Source organism: Geotrypetes seraphini, chromosome 6 (assembly GCF_902459505.1).
Source record: "Geotrypetes seraphini chromosome 6, aGeoSer1.1, whole genome shotgun sequence".
NCBI classification, from domain to species: Eukaryota; Metazoa; Chordata; class Amphibia; order Gymnophiona; family Dermophiidae; genus Geotrypetes; species Geotrypetes seraphini.
In genome coordinates, this window is record NC_047089.1 from 164,177,246 (window position 1) to 164,201,050 (window position 23,805).

At 41.3% G+C, this 23,805-nt stretch overlaps 1 protein-coding gene across 3 annotated transcripts in view; it reads right to left on the bottom strand.

Annotated features, from left to right (window-relative positions):
* COL4A2 (collagen type IV alpha 2 chain) overlaps positions 1-23,805 on the bottom strand; it is a 426,713-nt gene that overhangs the window by 144,582 nt on the left and 258,326 nt on the right. For all 3 annotated transcript variants that reach the window (XM_033949645.1, XM_033949646.1, XM_033949644.1), the window contains exons 5-11: positions 22,763-22,897; positions 22,598-22,642; positions 16,640-16,756; positions 11,951-12,022; positions 9,958-9,993; positions 7,946-8,008; positions 3,064-3,099 (exon numbers count right to left, since the gene is read on the bottom strand). In XM_033949645.1, coding sequence (XP_033805536.1) covers positions 3,064-3,099; positions 7,946-8,008; positions 9,958-9,993; positions 11,951-12,022; positions 16,640-16,756; positions 22,598-22,642; positions 22,763-22,897 — 504 coding nt within the window. The remainder of the gene's footprint in view (positions 1-3,063; positions 3,100-7,945; positions 8,009-9,957; positions 9,994-11,950; positions 12,023-16,639; positions 16,757-22,597; positions 22,643-22,762; positions 22,898-23,805) is intronic.

Consider the following 23,805-nt stretch of genomic DNA (forward strand, 5'->3'; position numbering starts at 1 on the left):
TGATGTTGTATTAGAACCCTTATTGTTAGCAATACAGCAAAAGAGGGAGATACAAGGTATTCCATATTCAGATATGGAATATAAAATTTCGGCTTATGCTGACGATATTTTACTTTATTTGAGAAATCCAGAGTCAACCTTATCTTCTTTATTGGAATTAATTGATAAGTTTGGTAAATTTTCAGGTTATAAAATTAATTGGAATAAATCTGAAATTATACACTTGAATGTTCATTGTGTAAAAGGATTATTTGATACTTTTCCATTCATATGGAAAGAAGAAGGATTTAAATATCTTGGCATTCAAGTTAAAAATACAATTGAAGATACTGTAAAAGAGAATGAAAAATATGTATTAAAAAAAGTTACGGAGTTATGTGAACAATGGAACCCATTACATATTTCTTGGTGGGGAAGAGTTCAAACTATTAAAATGATGATGTTACCTGTAGTTTGCTACCAAATGAGTATGATACCTATTTATTTTCAGGGGTCCTTTTATAAAAAGCTCAATAGCATTTTAACAAAATTTCTTTGGCTTGGTAAAACACCTAGAATAGCTTTAGTAACTTTGCAAAAATCAATTAAGGAGGGAGGGGTAAATTTTCCAAATTTCTATAGGTACCATCAAGCCTATATTCTACGTCAGGGTATGTATTGGATCCTCCCAGAACTTATGGATAATGCACCGGATTGGTTATATTTAGAATGGCGCCTTATGTTTCCCCTAAATTTAGTTCATCTACCAAGTATTAACATACCTAGAAGATACAGAGAAAATAAAATATTATTGGATACTTGGAAAACGTTGAGATTTATTGATAAATTAACACCTATCCCAATAAACAAATCAACTAATCAATCTATATGGATAAACTCCAAGATCAAAATTGGCGGAGCTCAAATCCTTTGGAAGAACTGGATTATTGCAGGCATTAGATCTATAGACGATGTTATTTCAGAAGGTAAACTGCTGGATTTTTCACAATTGTAACATAGATTTGGTCTTAATAAAACACAAAGTTTTAAATGGTTGCAGTTGAAGCAGGCCATTCAGGTTGGGTTCCCTGAGTGGAAAACATTAAATAATCAATATAGTTTAAAGTTCTTATGTTTTCAAGCAGACTTCCTAGGACATCAAGCCGCATTGTGGTATAAATTAATATCTGGATATTTGAATAAAAAACCAAAAAATGGTCTAAGAGATATTTGGAGCATTGAGATTGGACATCAGATTAATGTATCTCAATGGCCACTAATTTGGTCTTGGAGAATGGGATGTACAGTGTCAGCATCTATGAGACAAACTTGGTTCTTTTTATTACATAGAGCTTTTTGGACCCCTACACGTTTGCAAAAATTAGACAGTTCTAAGTCCAATAAATGCTGGCACTGTAATCTAGAACCAGGGACATTAGATCATTTATTGTATCATTGTCCCTATATTAAAACTTTTTGGAATTCAATTTGGCCACAAATTAATAAATTGATGGAAAATCATATTGCAATATCATATGATACAATATTATTTGGAATGATGATGAGAAAAAAAAGTCAAATTTCACCAGAAAATAACAAGCTTTTATTAATTATGACAGGGGTTGCCATTCAGCATATAACTAACAACTGGAAGAATTATAACAACCTAAATTATACATTTTGGTGGAATACAATATGTCATATATTTAAAATGGAAAGAACAATAGCAATACAAAGGGGGACATATACTAAATTTATAAAAATATGGGGGCCATTGACAAAATACTGTAATGAATAAATAGTAGGATTTTTCTTCTTTTCTTCTTTTAAGGATCTTTTTTTATGACACACATAGAGGGGGGGTAAGGAAAATAATTTCTACATAATATGTAATAATATATTATATAATATGTAATGTATGATTGAAAAATAATAGAAGGGTGGGGGGAGGGAGAGGGGATAAAATTTATTTAGAACATAATGTATTAGATATAAAAATGTTATTGAATATTCATCAATTGTATTCTAACATGTTGTACACTTTCTGTAAAATTTGAAAATTAAAAATATTATATTAAAGTAATAAAAGGGTGGGGGGAGGGTGAGGGGGAAAATTAAATTTAGATATATAATGTATTAGATATAAAAGTGATACTATGTATTTATCAATTGTATTTTAATATTTTGTACACTTTATGTAAAATTTGAAAATAAAAAATAATGGAAAAAAAAAAAATAAAGTTTATATATGAAACCCTCAGAATCCTGCGCTTCTCAATGTAATTCAATGCATTTAGACATAAGAACGCTTAAGGGATTACTTGCTTAAAAATTAAAAAGTAAAAAATAAAAAAATATGCAAACCCAATGAAAGATAACTGCATACCTGCCATCAGCTGCTTCAGTGATTACATTGAGCAGCGCAGGATTCTGAGGGTTTCATATATAAACTTTAATTACTCGACTTGGATAGTTTCCAGTCAAGTGAAATACAAGTTCGTTGTGCTTTTGAATGTACTTAGTCTGAACTTGTCACCATTGCTTGTGCAGTAGTGATTCACTAGATTTAAGGCGCCTGTTTTATGAAATAGCCACAATTCTACAAACGGCGCCAGTGCATGATTGACATGCGATGGGTGGAAATTTCTTAGGTGGCTGCTGAAACTGGTGCCGTTTATAGAATCCGGCCCTTTGTGCCTAACTTATGCCGAACAATGCCAAAAATTGATTATCTCCTGATGAGCTAATTTTGTTGAGTTTTTTTTTTCCTTTCACTCTCATTGTATCCTTTTAATTCTAAAGTAAGCTGCTGTGAACCTTTTCAGGGACCCAGCATGTTAGACGAGCCTAGATTAGATTAGTTTACACGTGAATCTGGCAACCAAGCCCAAAACTGCATGCTCAACTTTGAGCATTCTATATAGAATCTGGCGGTTTGGCTGTTTCTGGCAAACATCACAAAGATATGCAACTGATATGAAGTTACACAAATAACCTGAATCAGCCTCTCTATCTTTTATTCTAGACACATAAAAATGAACCCTAATTCAATAAAAAAGCCAGATAAATTTAAGAAAAGCATACCTCTGGTCCTGGTAGTCCTGGAGGTCCAGGTGGGCCCTGCAGAAAGCAATAGTTAAGAAAGTAAATTATTGACTTAAAAATGAGAAAGTATAAAGTTGAAAAAAAAAAGATTAAAAAACAAGTACACTTCCCCCTCCCCATTTGCGGTTTCTGCACTCGCGATTTCACATAATCGCAATTTTTTTCTGGGGAGGGGGAAAATTTAAAAAACCCATATTTTTTACCTCCCTGCCGCCTTCCCGGCCTTACCTGGTGGTCTAGCGGGCTTTCGGGGCAGGAGCAATCTTCCTACCCTCCTGCCCCGTGCAGATCGCCATGAGAAATGGCTATAGGGAGTTCCCGTCGTAGTCTCGAGAGACTACGGGAACTCACAGCAGGAGCTTAGGAAGATCACTCCTGCCTTGAAAGCACTCTAGACTACCAGGTAAGGCCGGGAAGGCGGCAGGGAGGTGGGGTGGGTCAGAGCCGGATAATCGTGGTTTTTCGCCATTCGCGGTCCGGCTCTGCCCGTATCCCCCGCGAATAACGAGGGAGAAGTGTAATCATTTTTGAAATATTGGAGATAGGGAGTAATTATGTACTACTGCAGAACTGACTGCAGAGGCACTATGGGCCGGATTCTGTAAAGGGCACCATTGTCGGCAGTCACCTAATAAATGGCAATCATGCAATGGCACCGTTTGCAGAATCACAGCTTTTGTCAAAGGTTTTAAAGGCCTATATTTCCAGTGCCTGCCTTTGACGAGAATCACAGCCATACATGGTACACCATCATTTTCAGCATGATGGAGCACCATGCCATTCAACTAAAGCAGTTAAAGCATGAATAGCGTTATCTGGGCTTAAGAAATACGATCATGTTAGATCTTTTTATGTAAGATTGCACTGTTTGCCTTTTGAGGCTAGAGTGTTTTTTAAGTTTGGGTGTATCTGTTATAAGGCTCTTTTTGATTATCTGGTATCTTATTTAAAATTGACTAATTCAACAAAATGCACTAGAAATTCAGGTATGTTTATCTTCCCTACTCCAAGAGCCTGTCGCTATAAGACTTTTCTGGACAGGACATTGGAATACCAAGCGGGGAAGATGAATTCCTGGTTGAGATAGTTGATTACTCAAGCCTGCTCTTATCTTACCTTTAGGAAATCTTTGAAAACTCATCTATTTGATAATCATGAATGTTGATCTTATATATCTGAGATGGTGCTTTTCCATTTTTAATAAGTTATGTTTTTAATATGCTCCTCTTTTTAAGCCAATGCTGTATTTAATTAATGCTGAATCTATAATAGTTGTGATTGTGTGTTTTTTCTGATATTGTATTTTTTAACTGAAATTGTCTCAGTTTTTCCCTGTTGTGAACCGCCTAGAACTGCTGGTGGGGCAGTATACAAGAAAATAAATTATTATTATTATCTGGCTCCATGGCCTGGAAACTCTCCCGATCTCAATCCAATCGAGAATGCATGGGTGATAATGAAGAATGCTGTGGCTGACATACATCCAACATCACTAGAAGATCTGGAGAACAAATTAAAACAGGTGTGGACAACTCAGATCACACTGGAATACTGCCAGTTGCTATGCCATTCGATACCTGCCCGAATCCAAGCTGTACTCGACAACAAAGGACAACACTCAAAATACTGAAAAAAGGCTTTAACAGCCACAAACGCCTAAGTTTGTTTCTGTTATTAACCATGCCTACTTTGACCTTAGGCGTTCAAAGACACCTCTGTAGACGTGATGAAGGTTTCCTTTTTCTAGGCACTAGTAGGTGCCTACATACTTCTTTTAAACGATATTTTAATTGTTTTAAAATGCCTTTTATCACTTAAGTTAGGCATCGTTTGTAGAATATGGGCCTATGTTTTTGTTGCATTTCCCTGGATTACATTACAAAGAAAACTGTCAGGCAAACGAGAGGTGCAGATTGATGGATACCCTGGTTGTATTACAATCCAATCGTGTTACTAAGAGTTATGAATATCAGGATAAACCATTGCAAAATCATAAATGAAAACAAAGCTTGCAAGGCAAATCATTTCACTTCAAATCATGCAGAAGAATATTTCTGAGGCAATCAGATTAATGTGCTTTAGAAATCTGTAAGAATGGTCCTAACTGAAAGTCTTTTTCATGTTACTATTATACTTTTCTACATAATACACGATAGAAAGTAATTTTAAAATCAGTAACTAAACACTAGATTTGATTATAAATATTTTCACTTACAGAATTTGAAACTAAAACCAGAAATAGGCTTGTTTTATCTTTTGGTGGACATAACAAAATTATTAGAATGACAGATTGGTCCATTAGAGCAGTGTTCTTCAACCACCGGTCCATGGACCAGTGCTGGTCCACAGAAATTTCCTGCTGGTCCACAGGACCAGCACGTGCATCAGGCCCAAAACAGTGTTCTTCAACCACCGGTCCACAGTGCAATCGATGCGGCGTTATCTTCGAGCCAGCTCCCTCTTCCTAACTGATTTAGTGCACAAAGCCACAGGCAGTGGCTCATACAGGCATCCTGCGCCTGAACCGGAAGCCTTCTCTCTGACGTTGCAACGTCAGAGGGAAGGCTTCCAGATGAGGCATGGGATGTGCCAGGCGCAATTATTATTATTATGGGGGTGGGGTCTGGGGTGGAGATCGGGTAGAGATGGGCAGGGTCTGGCCCACGACTTAGCCCAGTGTTCTTCAACCGCCAGTCCACGGACCGATGCCGGTCCACAAAATAATTCTTTTATTTCTGCCGGTCCATAGGTGTAAAAAGGCTGAAAAACACTGCATTAGAGCTAAGGGGGGGGGAGAGATATTAGCATGAGCTACTGTTAAGATGAAACCTCGCGCATGCATGCTGCAGCATTCTAAAAATATGAGGTTTCATTTTGGCATGGTTTGGGGCGCTGGCGAATGTTTGAGGCACTGTACTTCTCAGCTGAGCTAAAGACCTAGATTTTATTCATATTATTGGGTGTTTTTGGTTTGCAGTCCACGTATGAAAGATTTTAACCTATTGACTTCTGACGCAGGAGGTTACTCTGAACAACGGCCCGTGTCGGGCCCATCAATAGAAGACTGATTGCCCTAAACTTGAAGGCCCTTGGTGCTGTTTTCTTGTCATTCATACCCCCCCCCAAATTCGATAAAGTTCGCCTACAGTTAGGCAACTACATCAGTGCGCCTAGCTGATGTAAGCACCTAATTTAATAGGCTTAACTGCGCTGATAATTGGCACTTAATACCTCATAATTGCCATTAATTGGACTTAATTGAAAGGCACACAAGTGGAAAAATGTGATTCTATAAAAAGTAGGTGTCTAGTCCAAAGGGGCATGTTTTTGACTTAGGCACTGCTGTGTGCCTAACTTAGGTTCATGCATTTAGGCCAAGAAAACCGTGTGCCTAAAAGTTGGAATGCCTAGCAATGCTTAGGCGGTACTAAGCATGATTCGATACAGTGCACCTAACTTTTATAGAAATGCGCTTAGTGCTGTACTAGTTGGCGCCAATTTTTAGGCAACCTGTATAGAATCGTGGCCACAGTGTTAAGAATGCTATTATTATGAATCAGTTAACTTTGACAAGCCCTCAAGGTAGAGAAAGCCCAGTTTTACACCACCAGAATGCTCCATACTTTTTAATTCTGCTGTTCCAAATGTTCGTAGCTTTTTTTGCCTTTTTCAACCATAAATGTTCTCTGGAACTCCCCTACTGCAAAGTTTAACTCTAAATAGCAATAGTCTCTTTCAGTCAGAGCAATTACTATCAATTAATATTCTAACAAAGCTAAATTCCCTTTTCACGTAAATAAATCACAAAGCGCCTGTCACGATTTTAATTATCCATCAGTTTAACAGACTGTGACTTAGCTTTGTTGTGCCTGCCTAAAATCTCTAGTATTTTTCCCAAACTGGGCTGATTGGCTGCAAAGCAGGGTAGCAACAGAAACAAGAAATCTGGCTTCAAAACATTCCCAGAATTATCTGCTTTAGAAAGGAGACAGGAAGTTAGCACAAAAGAGGCAAATGAAACGTACCAAATACTTAGCTAACTCTGAATTTTCTGAATAAAACATATCAGCTACAAAGGAGCACAGTTTTCAAGCTAGTTGTTTGTAAAGCAGAGATTTATGCATTGAAATAGATGTTCATGAACATGTTGGCTGCATACGGCTTAAATACATCTAACTCTGGGGCCCTTTTACTAAAACGCGTTAGATGCTAATGCAGCTTAAAATGGCATATCTTGGGACACACTCAGACATCCTGTGGTAACTGCCAAATATATGCAGGCTAAAAAAATATATATTTTTGAGGGAGTGTATTAGGGATGGAGAGTGAGCATTCCAGTGAATGGATACCGAGTGAGCCCTTATCACCTACAAAATGGATGGCAGTAAGGGCCAGAAATTATAAATGGTGCTGAGTGGCACCTACATTGTAAGTGCTGCTTAGCATGGTTGTCAATAAAAAAAAAAATGGCGCCATTTATAGAATCATGCGTTGCGTCACCTAAGAGGACTTAGGCATCGCTAGGTGACCTAGGCACTGGCGCTGATCCATTAGGCCAGCTTTTCACTCGCCCAATTTGGTGGCGGCTTATGTCGGATGCCTAACAATGCCTACATCAACTATATCTATTCTCCACCCATAACCATGCCTACTTTTTAGGTGTCTTTAGGCATGGGAGGGTGCTTCCACTTAGGTGTTGCTAGGCATCCTAAGAGTTTGGCGCCAAATTCTTAAATTGTTTAATTAATGGGGGGGGGGTTGTCCAAGGAAAAGGTTAGCAGCTTACATTTTATCATTAATTGACCTTTATTTCCTCGTGTCAAGTTAGGAAATAGGGAAAATAAACTAAAGGCAAACTTACAGGTCTTCCTGGAATACCAACTGGGCCAATAGGGCCTTGAAAACCAGGAATGCCTTGGGGTCCCTGTAAAAACATAAAATATCATTTGTTCAAACGCAACCATGTCAATACTGAGTATGACGATCATTCATTATTTCTTTATCAATCTGATGTAACTTTTGCCTTTGAGAAGTTGATATGGATCTTATGATTATATTATATTGCTTCTCATGTACATTTAATAAACTTCTATTGAAAAGCAAACAACAAAACTAAAAACAGAATTATTGCTGTTATACCTCTTTCTATTAAACTGCGCTAGCAGTGTGTAGTGCAGAGCCGCGCTGAATGGCCCGTGCTGCTCCCGACGCTCACAGGAACTCTATGAGCGTCGGGAGCAGCGCATGGCATTCAGCGTGGCTCACCACGCTAAAAACTGCTAGCGCAGTTTAATAGAAGAGGTGGGATAGTCTGAAGGAATAAAAGGTGGAAAATAAGCATAATAAAACAGATCTGGATCACCTACTACCTGAGAGGATCTCACCCTTTAGCTCAATGATAAAGGTCTTCCCTTTGAAGCAAAACATTAGCAGATTCAGATATAGGAAAAATAGATTGTAGTGGTGTGGAAAAAAGCAAGAGGAATACAGCTCTTACATATGATAGCACTGAGTGATAATAAACTTCAACTTGGACAGAAATTTACATTCTGAAATGCTCTTACCATCTTTCCAAAAAGGTAACAAGAGGAAGAAAATGAGTGGACAGGAGTCTCTTACCACAGTAATTCAGCAAGGAGAAGCAGTTTCCTTAGCTGCCAGGCCGAATACTTAACTTAGATACACAAAGCTTTCAAGTCTAAATTCAAAAGCTCCTGGGGTGCTGTTGTGTAGAACAAGAGTAGAACCCTCATGTGATGGAGCGTATAGGAAGCTGCTGGTTCCTTTATATCACTCTCCCTCACAGGGCAACTTTAAGAAACCTAGCTCTCAAGGGCTCAGCAGGGAGGGTGTGATTCAGTCAGGCCAGCTGAAAATCCACAGCAGAGACAAGTCAGGGAGGCCCAGGGAAGACTGAAGTAGCTCTCTAGTACTCAATTTCACAACCCAGTGGCGTAGTAAGGGGGTTGCAGGGTGGTCCGCCCCGGGCACAGTCTTCTTAAGGGAACATCACCCCTTTTCCTCTCCGCCCCCCCCCCACTCCTCTCCTTGCCGCTTGCGCCTCTTGCCTTCCCCTGTACTTTTTTTTACTTTCCCGGCGTGAGGTTGCTGACCACATCGGCATTGGCACTCTGACATCACTTTCATGACCCGCACCTATGAACCTTATGCTTGCTGCAAAAGTGAGATTGTTTATGCTACACATGATTGATATTTACCATATATGGGATTTGTGAACCACTTTAACAAGTATCATTCACCTAACAACAAAATATATCAACAGCGTGACTCCTGAGGAAGGCACTTTGGAGCCAAAACACTGGCCATGTTGAGCCTTTTGTAGCCTGGCCAAAGCTACAAGTAGGCCTGGGTTTATTTAATATTAGTTAAGCTAGTTCACATTGAAACTCTGGGAGTGTGTGGTGCAGTGGTTAAAGCTACAGCCTCAACCCCCTGAGGTTGTGGGTTCAAACCCACGCTGCTCCTTGTGACCCTGGGCAAGCCACTTAATCCCCCCATTGCCCCAGGTACATTAGATAGATTGTGAGCCCGCCAGATCAGATAGGGAACAATGCTTGAGTACCTGAATAAATTAATGTAAACCATTCTGAGCTCCCTTCGGAGAATGGTATCGAAAATTGAATAAATAAATAAATAGACCTGGCAGAAGACAGGACCATGTGAAGACTGCTAGTGAGACAATTTATCATTGCCTATGAAGCACAAAGGCTTTAGCGTACCATGTTAATGAACAATTTTGCTCTACTTTTAAACCTTTGGGTAGCAGTGTCTGTGGAGCTCCGTGTGCAGCCCTCGCTCACACTATCACATCTTGGAACTGATAAATTCATGCTGAATAAAAATCATACTTACTTGAAAGCCAATAAAACCTGGATCACCTGAATCTCCCTAGGCACAGACAAGAAAAGTTCAAGAAAAAGTTTATATTTATAGCGCACACAGCATTATATGTGACATCACTCTCATATGGATCTGATTCACTAAAGTTCTTTTTGTGCTCATTCTGTGTCTATAGGAAAGAAAAACTTAGCAAATCAGCACATAGTTAATTTGCAGACTGAAACTACTGTATAACAAATATATTTTTTTCAATGATGACAAATTTGATTGAATGTGGAATTGTGATACAATAACAAGCAAAAGCAGTCTTTAGTAACTTGCAAAATTACCACTGATGATATTCAGAAATTAATGCATTTCAGAACATAACCATTGTTTAGATGAGAAATATGTAAAAATGCTGCCTACAATACACATATTTTTAGTTACGTGATTGACTAGCCCAATAGTTTGCTGTAGGACAGGGATTCAGACTTTTAGGGGCCCTTTCATTAAAATGTACTAAGCACTTAGGGCCCGATTCTACAAACGGTGCCTAGCTGCGCCTAAATTTTAGGAGACAGTCTGCATGGTTGTCAACTTCTAGGTGTCCTTTATAGAATCACGTCTATTGGCGCCTAGGCGTTGTTGAGGTATGCAAACAGTATATTAAGCCAGGCTTTACCTGGCCTAATTTAACAGCATCTATCTCACATACCTAGCGATGCTTAAGTTTACCACACCTATTCTCTGCCTCTAACCACGCCTAATTTTTAGTTAGGCATCAGAGGGCGCCTAGACTTAGACATCTCTAGGAGTCACTAGGCACCATGAGGATATCCGTACGTAACACTAATCAATTAAAATAAATTTTTAAAATTGTTTTTTAATGGTGTGATCAATTACTATACCAATTAATTAAAAAATTAAGATTTTAATTGGGCATCACTAGACGTCAACAATTAGGGCACCTAACCTACACACCATTTATAGAATCAGGCCCTTAGGGCCATATTCTAGATACGGTGCCCATATAATCAGTGCCATCTAGAATGGGGCTTAGCGTGCACCTTATAGAATCACACTTTGGGGGAAATTCTGTATAGAATGCCGGTCTCAGCCACCGCCTAAGAAGCAGTTGAGTACCGCATACCGGTGTCATATAGAGAATCACATCTGCCCGCCTAGCTGCCCACTCCCCTCGATTTTCTAACCGGCGCCCCTGTCATAGGTGCCAGTTAGAGAATCGCCCTGATCTCGTGCCATCAGCTGACTCCAGCAAGGGAATCTCCCTGCAGTGATCAGTGCATGATTATTACTAGGAAGAAAAAAATGGTGGCTATTTTAGAGCCTCATTAAAGCGGTAAGTGGCCAAGCGCGCGGGAAATCCATGCACTAAAAATAGAACAGCCCACATTTTAGTATGGCTTTGTAAACGGGCCCCTAAGTTTTCCCCAGTCACTTTTTATATTTCTACATTTAGGAGTTTAGTGAAATTTTGAATATAAATTTAGACACTCAGCCCTGGTAAACTTTCAAAATGGCCAATTTAGGAGCATAACTCTCCAAGTTAGGAGTAGGAATCCCTCGTAAGACTCCATAATTACAGTAGTAGCCATTCTCTTGAGCATCTGCCATCACTTCTGTGATATGCTCAACAAAAGCATGTTTTCACTCAAAAACTATTTTATCAGAAAATAAATAATCACTTGTTCTATTCCAGTGCAAAAAATGAGATTAAAACTTATAACCATGACTGGCTGTATCAATACAATTTATGAACCTAATATCATAAGCTTTAAATTTTGTATACTTTAGGAAACTAATCTCTAGCACAGAAAGATGAATTCACTTTTCCAGTATAAAGACAGAACTAGTTTCAGATGGAATTCATGCTTGTTATTCCTTGCTGACACTTCCTGCTGATCCATACAAATGGCTGTCATGGTTACAAGCTAGCCCCCAAATACTATAGCTCTCTACAATTTTCTAAAATATAAACCTATTTTTAGCTGTAAACACTTACCCTGAGGTTGTCTCTCATTTCCAGGGTCACTAGGAAAGGTTCACCTTTCTGCCCTTTTAGGCCATGAGTGCCCTATGATAAAGTGATACCGTTTTACATGTTTTATTTTCAAGAACAATGATGTTACTCAAAATTAAGAGAACCACAAACTATCTGTACACCATTAGCAAATTTTCTGTTTTGTGTGACTGCAGTGTTATCCCACTTCCCACTGAACTCAGAAAGATAGTTGAGATGCCCCTTATGGGGATAATTTTATGCTTGTTCTCATGCAAAGACTATTTTACATAAGAAAAAACACTTTTATAAAACTGTGCAACAGCATACACATCTAATATAATAAAATGGTAAGCCGCGCGTGTGCACTTCCTAACCGCGCGTGTGCCGGTTTTCCGTGAGCTGTAGCAACACATAGGAAGTGCACATGCGCGGCTTATGATTCTTTGAAAGACGCGGCGGTGGCTACTCTCACGATCCCCGCCTGCGTCGGACTTCCAACGCAGGCGGGGATCATGAGAGGAGCCACCGCTGCATCTTTCAACTAAAAAAAAAAACAAAAAAACAAGGCGGATTTCGGCCCGATGGCTGGAGTTCACCGCTGAGTCCGGTGAGGAGTGCTTCCCTCAACAGGAACCGTCGGGTCTAATTCAAATACTCCCGGCAGGTCGGGAGGGGGTGGAACAGGCTCGCATGCCTGGCGGGGACCGGACAGGAACTAGACTCCCTGCAGGAGCCAGCCTGATGGCTGGAGATCACCGGACTGGACAGGGGGAGCAGGTAAGGGGGTGCTGCAGTACAGGAGGAGCAGGGAAGAGGTGATTCTGGACAGGGGGGGAGGTAACAGGAAGGGAGGCCTACTGCTGGATAGGGGAAGCAGGGAAGAGGTGCTGCTAGACAGGGGGGTGGTAAAAGGAAGGGAGAAGGGCTCCTGCAAAGGAGAAGAGCTACTGCTGGATATGGGGAGCTGGAAATGGGGTGATGCTGAACAGGGGGAGATAAAAGGAGAAGGGCTACTGCTATATAGGGGGAGCAGGGAATGGGTGGGGGTGCTGCTGGACAGGGAGGAGGTAAAAGTAAGGGAGAAGGGCTGCTAGCACTCGTTAATGTAACGGGCTAAACAACTAGTGAAATATAATGCACCTGGTCTAGAAGTAGTACTAAAAGACAGAAGCTACGAGGGGCAGGCATGTATGGGGTTCACTTCTGCCTCTACCACCTTCAGACCACCAGGTCTCTTCAGGTACGCTTGGGGAAAGGAGGAAAATCTGTTATAATTCGGGGGTGGAGAGCTGGGAAATGGGTTGGCCTTTGCTGGGGAGTGGAGGGACAGGAGGGGGTAAGCCTTTGCTCAGGGGGAGCAGAAGAGAAAGGGGATCTGACCATGCTTGGGGGTGGGGGGGGCAAGAGGAAGGAACTATGGACTGTAGTTATGTGGTTCCCAGCCAATATTTACCCAGGTCCCATCTGATTTCTGACAGCCAGGAGAAATCCAGTGAGTCACAGATATTCAATGTTGGTGCTGAGACATGGCCTGGCATTGAAAATCCATTGTTGGCTGAATATTGACAAGGTGTAGTTTAAATAATGTGAATCAAACATGCAAATATTAATTGAGAGCCATTAAGGCAAAACATTTTAACTACAGCTTCAGGAGATGTAGTTACAGATTTTGGCATTAATGTTAGCGTTATTGTATGAAATTTTTTGTAAGAAAATTAACAAGCAATTATGGCCCATATCCTACCCTTTGAATTGATATATAGGCTTATAAGTCAAAGAATACTTGATAGAAGAATGTGTACTGTAACACCCTTAGGGGTAGGATATACTATAAACCTCCCCACAATACCTTCTATACCACAACTGTTTATATAACAGAATCTTCAGGCCCTCAGAGGTGCCACCAGAAGCTCAATAATTCTTCATAGCAACTGGCTTTATGCCCCCTATCGTCATCGGGTCTCTTTGGTTTTTAGTGTGCAATGCTAAATAATCCTATTTTTGTATTTTTTTCAATAAATAGTTATAGTTAATATTAAATAAAGTTTTAAACTTAACTTGGGTGGTTCAGCCAAGAGGGACAGAGTACGCCAACATGTTTCACCCTGTTCAGGTTTCCTCAGGGCACAATCCCTACAACAAGAAATGACTTAAATATTCGGTATTTAATAAAATCACATAGCATCAACTATATTAGCAGATGTAGTAGCTTACCTCAGAACTGTATAACTCTTCACGACGTGGCCACCCGAATAATGATCTAAGATGGCCGCGGCGTGTACTATGGCTCATTAAATATTCCACAACTCAGCTGTGACTGACGTCATCAGGTCAGCCCGGAAGTGTGGGAATAACCGCAAAACCGGTGAACCCCGAGCTGGGCGTGCTTTAAACAAAAGTAAACACTCCTGTAAATTTGTTTACTTTAAAAGCTACAGAGATGGGGATGCAGTGAGACCTCACCAGAGGAATTGCCACTCGAGCTTCAAATTAAGCCCGTGGGGTATCACTGTGTCCAGTCGATAAAACCACCTCTGTTCTAGAAAGTTAAGCTTCACTTCCAAATTTCCCTCTGCTTCCTGGCTATCAATCATATCAATGATTCGCCATCTGATTTGATCTATGGTATGTTTTTTGGCCAGCCAGTGTGGAACTAATGGAGCTGTTAAAGTCCCAGTGGATATCCGGGACTTGTGTTCATTTAATCTTAAATGAACCGGCCGTTTGGTACGTCCCACATATACCTGGGGGCACTGACAAACGATTATGTAGACCACCCAACTAGATTTACAAGTGGTATGTATTCTGGCACGAATGGAGCGTCTGGTATGGGGGTCCTGCCAGGTGCTTCCTGCCAAGGTTTTATCGCACCACTGGCAATGGGAACATTCAGAATGAGCTGCCTGATCTACAGTTGGATACATTTTTCGATTTAACAACTGCCCTATCGTAGTGCCCTTGGTATACGCTATCAGGGGGAATTCATCCAAACCCCTAAGGGCCCTAAGTATAGGCCAGTGAGCTCTAATGAATCCCACTACACTACGATAGGGCAGTTGTTAAATTGAAAAATGTATCCAACTGTAGATCAGGCAGCTCATTCTGAATGTTCCCATTGCCAGTGGTGCGATAAAACCTTGGCAGGAAGCACCTGGCAGGATCCCCATACCGGATGCTCCATTCGTGCCAGAATACATACCACTTGTAAATCTAGTTGGGTGGTCTACATAATCATTTGTCTGTGCCCCCCGGTATATGTGGGACGTACCAAACGGCCGGTTCATTTAAGATTAAATGAACACAAGTCCCGGATATCCACTGGGACTTTAACAGCTCCATTAGTTCCACACTGGCTGGCCAAAAAACATACCATAGATCAAATCAGATGGCGAATCATTGATATGATTGATAGCCAGGAAGCAGAGGGAAATTTGGAAGCGAAGCTTAACTTTCTAGAACAGAGGTGGATTTATCAACTGGACACAGTGATACCCCACGGGCTTAATTTGGAGCTCGAGTGGCAATCCCCATCTCTGTAGCTTTTAAAGTAACCGAATTTACAGGAGTGTTTACTTTTGTTTAAAGCACGCCCAGCTCGGGGTTCACCGGTTTTGCGGTTATTCCCGCATTTCCGGGCTAACCTGATGACGTCAGTCCCAGCTGGGTTGTGGAATATTTAATGAGCCATAGTACACGCCGCGGCCATCTTAGATCATTATTCGGGTGGCCGTCGTGAAGAGTTATACAGTTCTGAGGTAAGCTACTACATCTGCTAATATAGTTGATGCTATGTGATTTTATTAAATACCGAATATTTAAGTCATTTCTTGTTGTAGGGATTGTGCCCCGAGGAAACCTGAACAGGATGAAACATGTTGGCGTACTCTGTCCCTCTTGGCTGAACCACCCAAGTTAAGTTTAAAACTTTATTTAATATTAACTATAACTATTTATTGAAAAAAATACAATAATAGGATTATTTAGCATTGCACACTAAAAACCAAAGAGACCCGATGACGATAGGGGGCATAAAGCCAGTTGCTATGAAGAATTATTGAGCTTCTGGTGGCACCTCTGAGGGCCTGAAGATTCTGTTATATAAACAGTTGTGGTATAGAAGGTATTGTGGGGAGGTTTATAGTATATCCTACCCCTAAGGGTTTATAGTATATCCTACCCTGGCACACCAGTCTCTTGGATGTGAAAATAACTCATGTTCATAAGCCCAGGCAATTATTAACAATAGGCCACTTTATTTAATCATTTCCGCCATAACTCTCTTAAAAGGAACCAGCGATTCAATAACCAGTAAAAGATGAGAATATTTTGGCAGTGGAGTCATTCAATGCACGGTAGGAGAGGATGAGAAAACCACAGTGGCTGACTTCTGTGGCACTTAGCAGTGACAGAGGAGATGGTTGCTGAGTGAAAGTGGCTGGTTGCTAAGGATCACAGAGAGTGAAGACAACTACAGGAGATCACTCCTCTGACGCACAGTGGAATAGAGGAAAATGCAGGGGATGAAGGGGTCTGGCAGGCACACGGAGAACAGACATGGTAGGGCAGCTGGCTCATACAACTGTTAGTGTCTTCTGTCAGAGATCAAAAGGTGACAAGTGGCTATGGAAAAGCTAGTTTTTTAAAAACATTTCACAAAAACATTTTTGACGACAACTATAGGCTACTTACAGGTAAACCAGGTGGACCTCTGGGACCATCAGTTCCCTCCTCACCAGCATCACCAGTTGTGCCGTTGCAGCCATCGTGACCTGGTTTACCTCTTGGTCCACCCTGGCCAGGATGACCCTGTATAAAATAAACATTGTATATTTGTGATGAGAGAACCAAACCTATATGCACTATAAATATACTGATGTCAATATTCAAAGCGATTTAACTGGCTGGAAACGACTCCTGGCTGGTTAAATGGCTTGTACAGGGCTATCAACCGAAATTCATTTAATCAGTTAGTGTCACTGAAGAGCAACACAGCCCGCTAAACTGAGAGCCAGTTATTTTGTGGGCAGTCCAGTGGTGCAGTCAGCATTTACGCAGTTAAATGCCAATATTCAGCACTTGTCCACCTAAGATAAGCAGTCAAATCAGACCACATAAAAGTTAGTCCTATCAAAAATATACAATATAAATATTCTTTTTCTTTTGATTAAACCCACAGTAAACTATAAGCCACCCTCCTCCCCCCATTTGTAAATATACTTTCAATAGAAAATGGTATCTATTCATTACAATAAGTTGTCAATGGCCCCCAGATCTTTTTAAATTTATTATATTAAATTTGTTATATTAGAAAGAAATTCAAGTGATGTATTTAATTTCAAATGTTTTATTATTTGTACACTTGATGTAAGATTAAAAATGAATAAAGAATTAAAAAAAAAAAAGTTGGTCCTATCTTTATGTGGTGTCGTTTAGGCAGTTAGCTGCTGAATAATGTTCTTAAATGCATCAGAGATAGCTGGTTGATAAAACCCAGATATTCAATGCCGATGCCTGGACAAGGCCGGGCGTTGAATATCCTGCAATGAAGCCACCAGTGGCTAAAAATTGTTTACCATGGCAGGCTGAATATCTACCCACTCTTATGTATAGATAAAGACAAAGGTCAACAGAACAAAAACTAACCAACCTCTGCTTAGAAAAATCTCATTTATACAAAGGAAAAAGTTACAGATCAAAAACCTAAAATCTTCAACATGTTTCTTGGGATAGACTATAAATACCTTTCAAAAGAGGTCTATTTACTCAACTGCATTAGGTATTTAAAGCAGGTTAATCAAATCTAATCTAATCTAAGATTTGTGGATGGCTTTATGCCTAAAAAATATCAAGGCGATTTACAATGTTAAGAGCCCATGTTGATCATGTGAAGGAAGGACAGTTAGCACACGTTCAATCCCATGTTAAACACCTTCCAAAGGATTTTATATTAATGGGAGAGTGTCTCAGCAGGTCACACATATCACTGTAACATGTGCTAACTGGAAATCCTTCAGAAAGTTTAGAATAGTTAACCATATGTCCTAAGTGTATGTAGACGAGCTATGTAAATAGTAGCCAGAAGCATCCTGAGCCAAAATCGTACTCTGTGTAACATAATCCCTAGTGCTCCCACACTGCCTAATGCTTCACTGATATCACAGGGGAGACAATGAACAGGGGGTATACTTTGTGTCTCTGTCTCCCTTGTGTCTTCTTAGACTGCACCTCTTGGACAGCCCTTGGGAAGGCCTTGAGAGAAGCTGAATAGTACCACATTCTGGATAGCCACAGCACTGATTGCAAACTTCAAATATTAAAGGCCTCTCCTATTAAACTCTGCGAGCAGTTTCTAGCACGGGGAGCCACGCTGAATGGCCCATGCTGCGCCTGACGCTCACAGAGTTCCTATGAGTGTCAGGAGCAGCGCGGGCCATTCAGCGCGGCTCTCTGCGCTAAAAACTGCTAATGCAGTTTAATAGAAGAGGGGGTAAGTGACAGAAATTATCCAGGTACTGCTGCTGAATATCCAGACTTTTTTTTTTTTTTTAACAAAAAGGGACCAACATTAAAAATAAACACCCATTTATTGCTGCAGCTCAATATCAGACCTTAGCATTTTAGAAAGATTTTCTTTAAAAATTTGCTTTCCTCGTCTTGAAAGAGTTGTCAGGTTTTATTTTCCCCCCTTCAAGCAGCCAAGTATAGTGCGGGTAAAATAACAATATATAAAATTCAAATTCCCCTTATAAGGACTGATCTTGAGTGCTCAAATATTCATCTAGTCACAATCAGGAAAAAAAGATTTAAAAATTATTACCCACAAGGAACATGAGATATCGTGGCAGCCATTTAGTACCTGTCCCCATTGGACCACCAGGGAGCAAAGGTTGGATCAGGGGACCTACCTATACTGTGGGGTAGGGGTGGGGGTTGTGAGGTGGGGAGGGTCTTCTTCATGGAGCAGGCTGGGGGGTGTTGGGGTATAGTCTGGGAGGGGGATTAGGGGACTTAAAGCTACAAAAGGTTATGTGGGAGTTGGCTAATATTCAGTGTCAGCACTTGCATAGCTAAGCGGCCTAATTTAGAACAGCTTTTGAGCTGTCCTAAATTAGGTCACTTAGCTATGAGATTACCAGCACTGAATATTGCTGGCATCCATATAATCCCAGGCTCCTCCCTTTCTTAGAGCTCTTGACTGCTTCCTCTACTGGATAAGTAAGGATCTATGAACAAAAATTTTTTTAAAAAATAATTATCTCTTGATTCAATAAAAACATTTCATCATATCAATTCAAGAAAAAAACAAAACAAAACAGGTATTACCTTCTAATTTTCTTTCCTTAAATCCTACCATACCAGTCCAGAACCAATGGGTTAATGGAAGTAAAAATCTGGATGTGTCAATCAGTCTTCTTTTTTTCTGAAGCCTACTGGTGGTAATCCTACTAGTGAGGATTTATGATTGTTGAATTTGTTAGATACTTATGTATAAAAAGCAATTATAAAACTGGACTAGTCAGGCTTACTGGAGAGAATGGAATTCACATGTACACATGGATCTCCAATTCAAACCTTGCTTGTTACCTGAGAAGCCGTCTTTTACCAAATATGGTGGAAATTTTGTCACCTTGATCTGTGACTGATAGGTGATTTATAAAGTAGAAAGATGTGTACCAACTGAAGGATTCTGCTGCACCGTCTGTTTTTTGTGTAGTCAGGCTTACTGGAGAGAATGGAATTCACATGTACACATGGATCTCCAATTCAAACCTTGCTTGTTACCTGAGAAGCCGTCTTTTACCAAATATGGTGGAAATTTTGTCACCTTGATCTGTGACTGATAGGTGATTTATAAAGTAGAAAGATGTGTACCAACTGAAGGATTCTGCTGCACCGTCTGTTTTTTGTGTTGATGTGGGATTCAGATGAGTCTGAACAGTGACATAGTAAGGGGAAGGGGCGGTCCGCCACAGGCGCCATCTTGGTGGAGGCACCGGCACCTGCTCTACATTCTGTCCTTCCCCCACTCCTATCCTGCCCCCCCCACCTTATTAATGCTCCCGGCACGAGCAGCAAACCCAACTTGCTGGACTCGCGCCTAGGAAGTGACATCAGATGAAGAGCTGATGCTGGGGTGAGCAGCAGCTTGGGGTTGCTGCTTGTGCCAGGAACATTAAAGAGGTACACTTCTCCTTCAATATTCGCAAGGGTTAGGAGCAGAGCAAACCTGCGAATATTAAAAAACTGCAAATAATATTCGGGCCGGTTCTGACCCATTCCCCGCTTTCCCCCGGAATTAAAGTTGTATTTCGGACCTTCCCTGCCTCCCTCCCGCTTTCCCCGGAATCCCTTAAGCCTTACCTGGTGGTCTAGCGGGTTTTCGGGGCAGGAGCAATCTTCCTACACTCCTATCCCGTGCAGATCACTCATAGGAAATGGCTGCCTTGAGCTTCCGTAGTCTCTTGAGACTACGTTGGGAGCTCATGGCAGCCATTTCCTATGAGTGATCTGCACAGGGCAGGAGCATAGGAAGATCGCTCCTGCCCCGAAAACCTGCTAGACCACCAGGTAAGGCTTAAGGGATTCCTGTGGAAAGCGGGAGGGAGGTGGGGAAGGTCCGGAATACTGCTTTAATTTAAAAATAAAAAAAATCATAAATAACCGAATCTGTGGATGCTGAAACCACAGATTCGGAGGGAGAAGTGTATGGGAGAAAGGAAGAGACATGCGCGGCAGGAGGGGGTGGGTGAAGGAGCAGATGGGGGTGAGGGGGTGGAGAAGAGGGCAGTGGAGGAGCGTCACTGCATCTGAGCTGGCTGTTTTGGGTTGGTTGGGGGTCTGTATTTAAAAGCAAATATGTGTTTGGTAGAGAGTACCAACCACATTGTTGTATTTTCATTTTTATGGCCAGGGTAATTGATGATTATCTCCTGATATTCAGTGGGACTTAGCCAGCCAAGAACAGCTCCCAGCTGGCTAAGACCCGTTTGGCTTGTTATCTGCCAACATTCAGCGGGAGATAACAGGCTATCTACTTCAGAATATAGGGCTCGTCAGTCAGCCCAAATGACTGGTTATGTCGCTTGACATAGTTGGCCAGGCATCTATCTTTGGCCATTAACCTTAGCCGGCTGGTCATTGAAAATCAGCTTGGCCAGCTAAGTGTAAGCCACTAACCTTTGGGATTTGGGGTGAAGCGAAGACTTATGTGGACAGCAGCAATGTTCAGCAACTATCTGTATGAGCTGTACATTAAAGTACTGTCATACAAATAGTTATGAATAACATTATATGGAGATATCCATATAAAATTATATTCAATAGTGGCACATACATTTATAATTAGTTAATTACAGATTGCACTTTATACATACACATATATAGACAGATAAATAGATGACTGCATGTATACACATATCTATCTATCTATATCTGTGTGAAGGGTAAGTCTATAATCTTTGTGTACATAAATGTCTAGAATACTAGCAGTTACAGGCATATGTGTGCACTTCCTCCCGTAAGCACTGCAACTATCCTCCTAACTTACCTAGTGCTTATTTGCACAAAAAGCATATACAGTGGTACCTTGGATTACGAGCATAATCAGTTCCAGGAGCATGCTCGTAATCCAAAATGCTCGTTTATCAAAGCGAGTTTCCCCATAGGAAATAATGGAAACTCGCTTTGATGCATTCCCCCCCCCGAGAACCGGCATTGCTCCCCTTGAAGGCCCCCCCTGCGAGTAGGCCGATCTTTAAGAGTGCCCAGATGAGGGTAAGAAGCGGTGGGGGGGTGCCCAATTATGTCGGGGGGATGTCGGATCGTGTCGGGGGGTGCCCAATTGTGTCAGGGGGGTCGGATCGTGGCGGGGGGGTGCCCAATCGTGTCAGAGGGGTCGGATCGTGGCGGGGGGGGGGCTGGTTCGAGGCAGGGGGGGTGCCGGATTGCAGGGGGGGCCGGATTGCGGGGGGGGGGGGGGCTCGTAAATCGAGCCATGCTCGGTTTCCGAGGCACCGATTTTGGAAATGTTTTGCTCGTCTTGCAAAACACTCGCAAACCGGTGCACTCGTAAACCGAGGTACCACTGTACATGAGCAAAGAATGGTTAGAGTATGGGTGGGGCTCCCACTTCTATGGTTAGTCTCTAAGGTGCCACCACTGGCCTCTGCATCTTTGTAACACAAGACCAACAAGGCTAGCCCTTTATAAGCTTTGAAATCACTGTGCCATCAACTTGACCTTACTTTTTTACCCTGACAGTTCAAGCAAATAGAGAGAAGGAAATTGAAGTGAACCCCCGCACAAAGTCAAAAAGCATCAAAGGCCTCCAGAGACAGGACAACTGAGATTGACTTTATTAGTGGACCCATTAATAAAAATCAATCTCAGTCGTCCCATATCTGGCACCCTGACAGTTCAAACCATATCAGACGGCCAGAAACACCTATACTAGGAGTTAATCAAATATTTTGTTAAATCCAAGCATCATTTTTATCTATATAAACAAAACACTTGAGGGCGTTTCATTAGATTTGAGATTTTTTTGTTCCCTCAGAAGGTAACGATCCTACCATCACATATAATGAAAAGGAATAAGATCTTTATCTAATATCTAGTCTCTCTTTCTCCTTATAGTTTATTACTTACAGGAACACCATCAGCTCCTGAAAAGCCTGTAACTCCTCTCTGTCCCTAAAATAAATAAATAAAGATGATGAAATAAAATATCATGAATTAAAACATTAACATATTTCCAATAACATAAGAGAAAATATATAAAAAAATAAAATCAAGTAGTTTCTTGACACTTACTGCATCTCCAGTCGGTCCAGTAATCCCCGTATGTCCTCTCTCACCTTTCTCGCCTTTGCGTCCAGGTAAACCTGGGATTCCTGTTAATCCTGGTGGCCCAGGAAATCCCTGATGTCCAAGAGGACCTGGCTGACCCTGTAGAAAAAAAACCCATAACACATCAGAGGGTGCTTCAAAATCATGCACTTATGATACACTTTAGCAGGATAGATGCTAGGCAAAAGTTTAACTGAGGACATCTGTCAGAACAAGATTTTTTACATAATGTATTGATGTACATAATAGAATTTAGAGTTGGAGAAGCATTATCTACCTGTATAGTACCGTATTTTTCGCTCTGTAAGACACACTTTTCCCCCCCCTCAAAAGTGGGTGGAAATATCTGTGTGTCTTATGGAGCGAATATTGCATCACAGACCGTGATGTGCAGTGTATATACGGTGGTCTAGTGGTAGGCCGGAACAGGAGGGATCTGTTCCAGCCGACTAACAATTTTTTACCTCCCTCCCCTGTACCTTTTTTAACCTTTTAAAATCCTGGTGGTCCGCAGTGTATCAGCAAGAATGAACTTTCTGTGCTCCTGCCCCGCACTGAGTCCCTTCCTTGCTGGACGACTGCCTCAGATCTCACGGCTAGTGGCGCACAAGGTTAAGAGCAAGCTTTTCGCACTTCAGCCTGGGCCCACTCCGCTCCCTGAATAGCTGCCATCAGTTTTCGTGGGAGCCAGTCAGGAAGCCGCTCAGCATCGAGCAGCAGCGCCAAAGCTCGATGCCGCTCTGAGACTGAAGAAACCAGAACTTGCAGCAGCCACTGACCGCTGCACCTCTGGACCACCAGGGAGAGGGGCAGAGTGCAGAGCCTGGTGGCAGCCTGCAATAAGTCTGGGAGGGAGACGTTGGCCCGAATATAAACCAGGATCTCCATTTATTTGGCCAAAAATCCCGGTTTATATTCGAGTATATACGGTATTTATTGAATTCTCAATCAAACAACTGATATTACATTTCATGTTACAGAACTTCCAAATCCTTCTACATCTCTTA